The 12,448-nt window shown below is 37.4% G+C and overlaps 1 protein-coding gene across 7 annotated transcripts in view; it reads right to left on the minus strand.

The window, feature by feature from the left end:
* TRPS1 (transcriptional repressor GATA binding 1) overlaps positions 1-12,448 on the minus strand; it is a 264,786-nt gene that overhangs the window by 177,306 nt on the left and 75,032 nt on the right. For all 7 annotated transcript variants that reach the window (XM_010588465.3, XM_064268008.1, XM_023545950.2 and 4 more), the window contains one exon: positions 3,429-4,032. In XM_010588465.3, the coding sequence (XP_010586767.1) occupies positions 3,429-4,032 (604 nt within the window). The remainder of the gene's footprint in view (positions 1-3,428; positions 4,033-12,448) is intronic.

Raw genomic sequence — 12,448 nt, forward strand, 5'->3', positions numbered from 1 at the left:
AAAAAATCTAACTCTTTCACTGCTAATCAAGTGAGCATTCTCAAACTTCAGCTCTTCTCTGTGATTCTGATAGTTCCTTCATCACAGTGAAGGGCAAATTTTTCACTACTACACCCAGTTAAAAACATAAAAAAAATACATAGTCTAAAAAAGACTAAGATTCTGGAGCCAACACTGTAATTACATGCTTTGTGACATGACCCTAACTACATTCAACCTACACCTTAGAAATGTTTCCATTATTTCCCAGCACAATGCTGAACTATTTTAAATCAATATATTCTGTTGGACAAATCTTCCATACTTATTTCTTGATATCACTTTGTACAGTATTTAAGAGATGATTCTCAAATTTCTACTGTTACTATTAGAAACTATATGTATAAATTCTTTTATAAATATTTTTGCTCTTTTAATGCTATACTGCATGCACTATTGAGGAGCCCTGGTGGTGCTGTGGTTAAAGCACTCGATTGCTAACGGGAAGTTCAAACTCACCAGCCGCTCCTCAGAAGAAAAGATGTGGCAGTCTGTTTTTGTAAAGATTTACAGCCTTGGAAACCCTACGGGGCAGTTCTGCTATGTCCTACAGGGTCGCTATGAGTTGGAATCAACTAGACGGCAGTGGGTTTTGGTTTGGTATGCACTATTTAATTTAAAAGGAAACCCTGATAGTGTAGTGGTTAAGAGCTATGGCTACTAACCAAAAGGTCTCCAGTTGAAACCTACCAGGCACTCATCGGAAACCCTATAGGGCAGTTCTACGCTGTACTATAGGGTTGCTATGAGTTGCAATCAACTCAATGGCAATGGGATGACAAGCAGCAAGACAGTTAATTTCCAACTCCATTTTGTTTGCTAAAATATGAAGATTCTATCTCATATGCATATATTTACACAAACCACTGTATCTTCTTCATTCAGAACATATAAATTACATTTGCATATTTCTATTATTTATTTATAAATTATTACAAGAGGCTTTCACTAATAACTAGATCTTAACAACTACAAAATAAAGTACAGAGCTTTTGCCTTTAGTCAACATGACAGCGTTATTCTGCTGGGTTTTTCCTTACAGAAAGCAGGGTAGTGAACTGAGGAAGGTGCGTTTGCTATGATAGATAACTTGGGAATGCCAGTTCCTAGCATCGAAGTAGAACTTCTGTCAAATCCATCAATCAGTATAGGCCCTGATTCTTATTTTAGCATCTGAAGAAGCAGATCAACTAATGTATGAGTACACAGAAATTTTTTAATTGTTAATTAGCTAAATATTACACAGAAAACTATCTCAATAAATTAGCTACCATTTTTATTGCAAACATCTCACAAAATTGGTGATTTCCAAAAGCACTATTCAAATACAAGCAAAATGTAAATTTTAAAGATTGGAATTTTATTAAAATCACAGAAGACTAATTCAAGGCTCCTTTTCTGAACAAATCTACATTTATTTCTGTCAGTTCTCTGACATCTATAGATTGTATCACAAATCCTTGGGTTAGGAAATGTAACTATTTGTTGTACAACATGGCTAAAGGGTCTCCTGCTGAAGATTTCCTACTTCAGCAGCTACTGTAGGGGAACTGAAAAGACAGTTGAAGTGATGCAATAGAAACTTGAAGTCAGGGAATTAAGGAAGTGGAGTAATGAAGAAAAACAACTTTTAAGAAAAGTATCATCATCCCCAGGCTGCTCAAAAAAATATAACTCTCATGCTTAGGTTTGAGCTTTCACTGCTTAATTATTCATAAATCCAAGTTCTTAGAGTATACAAAAAGTGGCAGGAAAGGTATTACTCCAGAAACAGCCTAAAAGAGAAAGAGTTTGGATGAAGATGTCATAGAGGAAAACAATTTTAAGAAGAAAAAGAACATGGGTGGGGGAGTTTTAACGATACAGATGTTAGGCACACAAGTATACATTCTCATGATGCAATATGAAATTATTAAAAACTAGGGCACGCCATTTCTTCTTTACAGCCAGAAACCTTAAGAGCCACTTGAGATTAGAAGAGTCTTTTGACATGCTAAGAAAATGAGTTATTTACAATTATAAAACTGCAGCCTCTGTAGATTTATTTGAAAGGAGCTCACTGAATTGAACACCCTGCTGAAGGGCACAGGATCTAGCTCTTTTCTTCTAAAAGTTACTTACAATGAACTTGCATCTTCCCTGCAGGGAGGATTCTTTGTTTTGAGGGGCACAGGGGGCAGCACCTCTTCTGCATTGAGTCCTTCCTTTAGCTCCAGGGCATAACTACAGACTGGAAAGGTATCAGCTTTTATAATTAACTGTACACCTCAAAGAGCCATTTCTCAACTCTGCTAGAGAATACCTGAGAAGCACAGATAGGCTTCAGAGAATCTGCAGGAAATTAGAGCACAGCAGCCCTGCAGACTTGGGAAGAACAATTTTGTCCCCAGTTTTTTATATACCCAGAGAGACATCAGTGGTTTCTGCCCCGCGGGTCAAAGCATTGGGCTGACTGAACTATATTTTCTAACTGAATCTTTTTGTAAAGGTTAGCTAGTTTCTGATCCTACCTTCTATGCATGCACTAGCTTCAGAATCATCCAGAAAGCTCAAAACTTTCTCGAGTTAAGGTGAAATGTAGAAGCAGTGGTGCCTTAGGCAAAAAGCAGGCATCATCACCTCCTGGAAGCTCGTGAATTTTCAAAATCTGAAATACTTCCTGACAATGCTGAGTCGACAAGGCGAGAAGACAGTGATTAAGGATGTTCTTTTACCCAGAGGTTTCTTGGGTGTGTTTTTGTTTTGTTTTGTTTTTCCTCCCCAAGTGGAACTATGTCTTTCTCCCAAAAAGAGTCTGATAAATATAAATTATACCACACCCTTTTCTTTGGATGCTCTTCACACCATTCACAGTTAGCTCTATCTCAGTTTTTCCTTTTCTTGGCAACTAAACAACAGCAAGCATTGCCATTTGTACATAATTATCCTGTGGGCTTTACAAAACACTGCACTTCTGTATCAACCTCTCACCAAGGGCTTTACATGCTTAGTGATTTAAATCTTTGGTAACGTCCTTCTTAACCATGTACTGTCAAACCATCTTATAAGTTAAAAGGCATTTAATCATTCTAATGTAACAGAGGTGGATTCTCTGAGGTTCTAAGCCTCCCTTCTCCCAATGCAGCCTTGCTGTTTGGTATAAACCAAAATTCAACCTGAGCTATCAGCAAAGACAAACAAGTGACTGCCTAGCCCTGTAGAGAGTATGTGTGCAGTACACACAAACGCACACCAGCCACTTTCTGCCATGTTGGGTTTTTAAGTGTAAATCAGCAGGTTGACACAGATCATTTAATTTCCCTTCATAAAACAAACCAAAACTAGAAAATGTCTGTGTTCCATTTTCTCTTCAAAATATAGAAATTATTTTAAAAATTAAACCTTCCTACCCGTAACAGGGACTGGGATTCATCCTTGGACTTGCTTTCTCCCGATGCAGGATACTGCTGGGTGAGGGCCCCAGACTTCTCTCCACCAGCTGGCACCCCCTGCAGGAACCCCTTGGTCTCGACAGCCAAGCCATATATAGGTCGTGCCAGATGGGCAGCTTCAACGTTGGGGCTATCCCTCAGAGTCTTTGTCTGCTCTTGGGTGCCAGACACAGGCGTCAGAAGCCCCAGGCTTGCTTGAGTATATGATGGACTGCCCCGCAGGATCTCTGCCCCTCTCCAAGTCACACTGCGAAGGTCATCATTGGAACTCTCAGTCCAAACTTTCTCTTTAAGCCCATCCTTATCTTCCAGCTTCTCCCTCTTCACTATACTCTCGGAGACAGGCTCTCCCATTTTAGAGTCTGGGTTTATCAGACTGTAGACCTTGAGGTCAATTTTGGGCTCCTCCTTGATGGTGGATATGGCATGACTGTCCTCGTCGCCGTTGGCTGTAGTGATGTCCAGTTCCTGGCAGTGAACAGTGTTGAAGTGCTCCAGTAGTGACTGAGTATCGGCAGCTGTAAAATTGCACTGACGGCATTTGTAGCAGCCGTGTGTTCTCCTGGAGAAAAAGAAGACAGTAATTGGAAATCAAGCATTCTGAAGGTGTTTTTTTGTTTTTTGTTTTTTAAATATCTGAATTTTATCTCCATGTAGAAAGTAGAATGAAACGCAATATTCTCAACACCCAGAAAATGGGTGTAATTAACCGATATTTTCGATTCTATATAAAGAATGTGACATTTCCTTTTATTAGCAGTAACAGGTATACATTTTGAAGTACCTGCCACACACACACACACACACATACCCCACAGTTATAAATAATGTTTACTGCGCTATCAAATGACCTGCTCTGTTCATTTTCCCCTGATTGGATAATTCTCAATTCTACTTTAGTTAAGGAGATATTCATATGATTTTATGCCTGATTTAATCAGCAGACTTGTCGCCCACTTTCTGTTTACTTAAACTAAATGGAGTTTTTTCTTTTATTTTAATTCGCTAACATTTCTAATGCCCAAGTGCTTTGTATGGCTTTTTGCTTATTAAAATAAGTTTTACCTAACAAGTACGCTTAGTTAATAAAATGCTTTTGGTTTATCTACATAATCTAGTAAATAAGAGATATTAAAGGCTCAAGATTTTTCTAAACAAATTCTGTTTATCTGTAAGGACATAAACACATTCAACAAATTGAGTGTTGCGTGTCAGGAAGCATGATAGGTAGGTGCTACGTGAATATATTCATTAAAATGGTGTGTTTGCATAAACGAGTAATAAGTGTGTGTGTGTTTTCTTTTTAAAAGGCTTAAAACAAGGAGATCTTATCAAATTTCATATCATCTTCTGCTGTTAAAGAGAGGAGAACCGCTTCAGGAGGACATACATTTGATTACCAAAGAAGAATGGAGGTGCTGTATCATAAAAGGCACACCTGAGAGGTACACAATGATTTGGCATAAGGCATATTTTCTTTAACTATAAAAACCTTGTATGGCGCTTTATACAAATACCACCTGAAACACATGATAATACACTGAAATAGCGTATCGTGAGTTATCAACTTAAAACAAAGTAACAAAATACACTGGTAAAGCTATATTAAAAGCTACTGCAAGATATGTACTCACATAAGTAATTTTAGATAATCATCAATATATTACTTTTACAGGCACTGGGTACATACTGGTGAATACAAGACACATGCTTCCTGCCTACCTGGTGCTTACAGTTTAGTTGGCAATGTCAGGTTTCACATTAGACTATAAATAAATAAGCACAAAGAGTGATTTGAGCTAAGAATGAAATGAATAGCATAGTAATGGGGGTGGGAGAGTGGTCAGGGTTGGCAGGAAGGCCTTTCTGAGGGATACAGACAGAGCTTTGTAGGCCATAGTAAGAGGAGTGGTTGTAGTCAAAGGTTAAGGGAAACAATTGAAAAGTTATATGCACGGAAGCAGCATGGTCAAATGTATATTTTAATCACTTTGCAAATATAAGGTCTGTGGTGAATAATTACATTCCCTTATGAGACATATCTGATGGTTAAATTCAAAGAATTTTCCTATTTTTTTATAGGAGGTAATTCATATATGTAACAAAATAACCAACCAGTTTTTTGTTGTTGTTGACATCACATAATACTATACATAATTAAAAAAAAAAAAACCAGTGCCGTCGAGTCAACTCCGACTCTATGGGGCAGTTCTACTCTGTCCTATAGGGTGGCTATGAGCTCTGAGTATACATAATTAGTTTATATTTTACTGAATAAATATGGGTATTTAAATTTTTCACTTTTTACAGATTATTTTCACTCTTTCCTCCTATTGTTCCTTCGCATGTTGAGTAACCAAGATTTTAAAAAGGAAATGACGCAAATGATGAATAATCTGATCATGGCTCCACCGTGAAAATACAACATTAAAATTAATTGTATCCTAAATGGAAGAAATCTAACTCTTAAGACAAGGATGTTTATGACCAAGAGTAAGAATCTTGCCTCCAATGTCAAGGCCAGAAAATCCAAAGACAGAATTAAGGTCACAAAACACAACAGTCAAGACCTAAAATCCAGGGCATAGCACCTCCAGGAACCTCAGCCAAAGAACCTTCTTATCAAAACCACATTCTAGCCTGACCCAATAGAAGATGAGCTCCTAAACCCAAAACTGTACCCCCCCAAAATTGTATTTATAATACCTGATCATCATATAAAAATAGACTTATCAGAATGATTATAGTTCAAAACATACCCAAGAAATATGCTACATAATCTATTGAGCCAAGAACACTAAAAATAAACAAACGGCCTCCAACAGACTGAGTGCCGTACAACTAGATGGTACCTGGCCACCACTGCTGATTGCTCTGATCACAATAGAGGGTCCCGGAAAGAGCTGGAGAAAAATGTATAACAAAATTCCAACTCACAAAAAAAGACCAGACTGACTGGCCTAACAGACTGGAGAAATCCTGAAAGTATGGCCCCTGGACACACTTTTAGCTCAGTAAAGAACCTCATGTCTGAGGTTCACCCTTCAGCCAGGGATTGGACAGGCCCAAAAAACAAAACGAGACTCAAGGGGCACACTAGCCCAGGGGCAAGGACAAGAAGGCAGGAGGGGACAGGAAAGCTGGTAATAGGGAACGCAAGGTCGAGAAGGGAGAGTGGTGACATGTCATGGGGTTGTTAACCAATGTCATAAAACACTATGTACACTAACTGTTTAATGAGAAGGTGGTTTGCTCTGTAAAACTTCACCTAAAGTACAATTAAAAATAATACTAAAAACTTTGAAGAAACACATTTGCAAGTTCTGATCAACCTTCAGCTTGAGACAGTTCTAATGAGGTCACTGACCACTGTGACAGCATGTGTGTACTTTCCCTGACATAGTGGGCTATTGGCTTGACATCTGTGGTGGGACCCTTGACTATAAATCAAGACTATAAATTGCCACTCCACTTCTAGCAACACTGGTGACTCTGGTGCAAAAATACAAACCATTGTAGTAATGCTATTTCAAAAATAAAAAGTATAGACTGTAGAACCAGACAGAGTTTCAACCCTGGCTCTATATTTCACTAGATATGTGACTTTGGACAATTTCCTGAATCGCTGCCTCAGTTTCCTCGTTCACAAAATAAAAATAGTAGCACATGTTCATTAATTTCTTGTGAATATTAATACACCCATATGGAAGTGTTAACCAACACAATATACAAGAATTGCCCATTTTGCGAAAGTTCACTTTACGTCACTTCGCTTTTACACCTGTTTTCGATAACTGGAAGAAATCTGAAGAGGACTTTCGCTTTTACAAAAAAACATGAAAGGCAGAAATAGCGTTCAGCGTTTGTTTTAGGGCAAGCCCTTAAAGAGGCAGCAGGCACCCCAGCAGCTACAGTGGTGTCCTCAAGCTCCTCCCCCGGGAACTACACTCAGCATCAAGCTGCCATAGCTTTGAACTGTGTCTGTGAGCATCTGTGCTTTTACCTCGATTTATTTTGTCCATCCATTAGCAAGACATGTCCTAAGGTATCAGAAAAGCCTAAGAGAAGCTCATAAGGGATTTATGTGTTATTGGGTACAATTTAGTAGGTTACTTTTTGGGTCTGGGAGTGCTCAAAAATTTTCCCATTTAAATTAATTGTAATCGATTCTTTCCTTTACGTCATTTCAACTTATGAAAGATTTCATATGAAAGCTCTACTTTGGGATGGGGGGAACACCTGTAAATCCTAATATAAAGTCCTGTTCTGTATAAATCTGCATCCAATATTCTTTAAGCAGTTTAAACATACGAACTGGTATTTTGGTATCATTCTTTTCCTTTCTCCCATGTATCTTAACAATGGCAGACATCATTAAAACTGAGTTTATTTCCTAAAAGATCTTTTGCTTTAGGACATTAACCGGTAGAATATATTTTAAAATTGGAAATGCATCTCAGGCTGCCTTAAGATTATGCAGCTTCAATATCTACTTATTCTGCAATCTAGAAATGCCCTTGAGCCAATCCTAACCCTTTGCCAAACAGAGACCAATGCATCTGACCTTTATCCATTATTCTACTCATACTTTCTTCTCCTATATACAAGCCTTTGTGTCCCCAACCAAACAGAGTTCATTACAGCAAAACAAGGTGTCTTAATATTCTAAGTTTTCTAGTTTGAAATCCGAGTCTCAATGGACAACCCCCTGGCTCCTGACAGGTCTCAACAAGAGCTGCTCTGATCTGCCCAACAGAGGAGCTCTTGACGCGAATGACCCAGGCAAAACCTCTCTTGGTACTGATACTGGAAAACTACCAGAACGCAAAGAACAGTGGGGATAGGTTTAAAGCAAAAAAGGAGACGTTCCAGAGATAAGTTTTCAGTGAGAACCAGATTTTACTGCAAGAAGGAAAACTGCATTTTAACAGGAAGGATATTAAAATAAGGTTGTAATAACAAGCTCAATTCACATGCCTTTTCTTCTGAAGAGTTCAAAGCACTCATGCATATGATCTCACATCCCACTGAGTATACGCCTCGTTTTACAGATAGTGAAATGGAGACATGATGACTTGCCCACGTTAGTCAACATTAAGTCAAAAATACAGGGCTGCTAACTCCCGGAACAATGTTTCATTTTTCTATGCTGTTTCAATTCTTAACTTTCTATGAAAATAAAGGACACGATTGACGATATGGAAAATGAAACCATGGAGGACAGGAAATCTAATAGAAAAGAAACTGCCTATAGCAACGGCTTGCCAAACAGTCTGGGTGCAGCACTGAAACATTAAGGGCTTCTTGGCAATACAGGCTGCAAACCCTCCTACTTGACCTATTAAAAGAGAATCCCCCAGAAATTATCTGAGAATCTAATTTTTTTTTTTTTTTTTTTTGAGAATCTTAATTTTTAACAATGCCCTCAAGTGACACTGATGCAGGGACCAGTATTTATGAATCACATACAGGCTATATCATGATTCTCAAGCAACTTAACGAATAAACTCAAAAGACACCCCCGCCCCAAGCCAGGCTTTAGGAAAACACTGGTAATGACTTCACTATCTTAGTTATTCAGAACCTTAAGATTATGGGTCTGACTGCTATTAATGAAAAAAGAGTAAAGCTTGACAATTAAGCAGTAAAGCGCTAAACTGCTCAATCTTTCAGGCTACTGAACACCACTAGGGAAAGCAGAAATGTTAAGTTGCTGCGTGGCTCTGCAGAACTGAAGGACTCCCCGTCTCCCTATAAAATAAATGATAGAAAACACATGAAAGAGACAACAACACTACTTTCAACAGCTTGGAGTAACACAAACTTTTCAGTAATCTATACCAACATCGAAAGCAGTGTTTCTCAAACTTTAATGTGCATAGGAACCATCTGGGGATCTTGTTAAAATTCTGATTCTGATTCTGGATGTCTGGAGTGGGGTCCCAGGTTCTGCATTTCTTACAAGTTCCCAGGCAATGCTAATGCTGTTGGTCCCCTGACCGTGAGTCGCAAGAATCATGTAGCTACGGTCAGAAAGTTTCAAGATGGGTATGAGTTAGCTTTCAGTGAACTCTCAGTATATAAACTCACCACTCTATAGGGCATTCCCAAATGAATCCTTGATGTGGAGCAACATCATTTTCCCTCCTAAAAGCACATACAATATCACCCACCTCTGAGAGTCAAAATTAACAGCTTTAGCAGTTAATATTACAAATACAAAACTGTCAAGTGTAATCCCAAACCCCAGTTGTTCCAATAGTGTATCTTTTCTAGTTCATTGTTTAAGGATTATCTTTCCACTACCCTTTAGTTTTTAGTGCTAGGTTTTATATAATTATTTACTCCTCACAACAACCAAAAAAGTATATATTTATTTCCATAATACACCTCTACTTCACAAAGCAGCTGGGGCAAGGATAGTTTAATTCACAAAAAATAATTACAGAGTCGTTGGGGAGCCACATTAGTTTGGATGTTCCTCTAATCTACTAAATGCATTTTATTCTATCAGCATAAATATAAAAACCTCAAAGAGGTTCAGGGAGCCCATTTCTCAAGCCCTACCTGAATCATTCCCTCGTCGCTAAAGACATTGCAAATGACTCAACCCAAGAAAGAACCGAGGATTTGTGAGCTACTCTACAACTTTGTCTTCCTCTTGGGATTTTTCACACATTGTCATTTCTTAAAATCTTGTTATGTCTTTCTTTCCAGCTATATTGTAACTGCCTTAAGGTCAAGATCAAAGCACACATATCTCTATATTCCCCCTCAGAACATCCAGATTGCCAGTAATATCTGCTTAATAACTAAAGGATGTTCAAGACACTGGATTTAATAAGTAGAGTAACACGGCAACAGAGAAATATTAAAAGGTACACAGATATTTTACAGATGGTGTATTTTGAGTGGCTCTCTGAATAAATTCCTCATTATTTAAAAACTATGAGAACTTCTGGCTACTTTAAGCCAAACCAATTTGCATGATACTACAAAAATATGCTTTAATATTCATTTAAACTCTATACCCTCTCCCAACTGAAGAGCAAACACTCTGATCTTCCCACCTTAGGGGAAAAGGATATCATTTTGTAGGTCTCCCTAGCATGAAGTTGCTAGATTAAATACAGGGCACCCAGTTAAACCTGAATTTCAGATTTAAAAAATGAGTAACTGTTTACTGTAAGTATGCCCAACACAATATTTGGGACACACTTATATAAAATTTAAGCATGTCCCATGAAGAATTTGAGACATTGACTACATAAACTAAAGAAACTTTAATAAAAGAGCTAAATCATCCTTCGTCTCCAGGCAAAACTACATTAAGTTGCTAAAAAGACCGAATGGTATTTCATTGCAGTGACTTAAAATTTCTGTGAGAAAAGCTATTTTATTCCTTGGCCTGCTTACAGAATTTTCATGTGCTCTGAAGTTGCACTTATTTTGCATCCATCCATATTTCAGTGCACAGTGGCACTTATCCTAACAGTAGCATTTCATTCATTAGTAGAGATTATAAACTGTTTTCATAATTTATAAGGGGCTGAGGAATGCTTTTAGAAAAAAATCACCTGAAAGATGCTGCTCATTTATTCTATCTACTCTGATAATATTTCGCTATTTCTATTTCCATAATAAACCAGCCCACAGTATATGTTAAGTACAGCTCTGAGTGACGCTTTGTTTTTGTTTTTCTCCTTTAAATGTTAACTTCCAGAGATTTATGCCATCATTAGAAAAGCTCACTTTTTCTCAATAATTATACTTCTTCAACATTTTTAACCATAGTTTTCCTTCCTCGATGACTAAATGGAGCATCAGAGTAAATGAATAAATCACAAATACTAATCAATTAGACTTGGAAAGTTATCTTTTGGTAATTATAGATTCAAACACTTATAGATAAATTACCGCAAAATAGGGGGAAATGAAGATAATTAAAATTAAATATAATTGTCAATAGCTCTGACATCTTAATAAAGTTAGTCATTCTTGTAATATGTATTTTATTGGTATAAAAGTCTACAATGTGTGGCACTTGAGATGACTGATACTGCAGAATGGTGAAAGCAAACAAAAAGAATATTCAAGGGACAAAGAAGAAGATGGAATTATAGCTGGGTCATCAGACTAATCTTTTAAAAGGTAGAAACATAATATTTACCTCATTAAAGAAAAATAAGATTCGTCAGGCTATATATAACATACAGCCTTTTCTAAGTGGACAGGTGCAGTCTATAGAATATAATCTAAGAGAAATCAAAATTTTGAATGAACAAAATTCCATTCAGTCCATTCATCTTACATTTTTAAGCTGACATTAGTATTTACTCATTCAACTTTTTTTGGTTGGTACTTTCATCTTCAAGTAGCAGAAGAAAAAGAACTAGTGTAATACGTGAAAAATCTCAGTTTATGACTCACTTAAAAAAAAGATACAATCACCAAATGTTCAAAACAGACAGATAAGTCTTCCTATAAAATATAAAGTAAGCAAGCAATGAAAAATAATTTATACAAACTAATATGAAATGGGAATCACGGATAAAACTTATCTTATTCCAACACTCGACAGGTGCTTTGTACAAAATACATTATCTGAAATTTAATCACTAAATCTCATTATTAAATCTGAAATTTCTAAAAAATAATGTACACAAAAGACCAAACCAAAAACCTAACCCATTGTCGTTGAATCGATTCTGACTCATAGTGATCCTGTGGGACACAGCAGAACTGCTCCATAGGGTTTCCAAGGGTATAACCTTCACAGGAGCAGACTGTCACATCTTACTCCTGAGGAGTGCCTGGTGGGTTCAAAACACCAACCTTTTGGTTAGCAGCACTCTGCCACTGCGTCACCAGGGCTCCTCACACTAAATAAAGATAACGATGACGCAACTGTGTGTTGTTTCCTTGATGGACCGTAATAGCCTAGATATCGTTTTGTCTCACAATGGGAATTTCCAACT

The sequence above is a fragment of the Loxodonta africana genome, chromosome 14 (assembly GCF_030014295.1).
Source record: "Loxodonta africana isolate mLoxAfr1 chromosome 14, mLoxAfr1.hap2, whole genome shotgun sequence".
Classification (NCBI taxonomy): domain Eukaryota; kingdom Metazoa; phylum Chordata; class Mammalia; order Proboscidea; family Elephantidae; genus Loxodonta; species Loxodonta africana.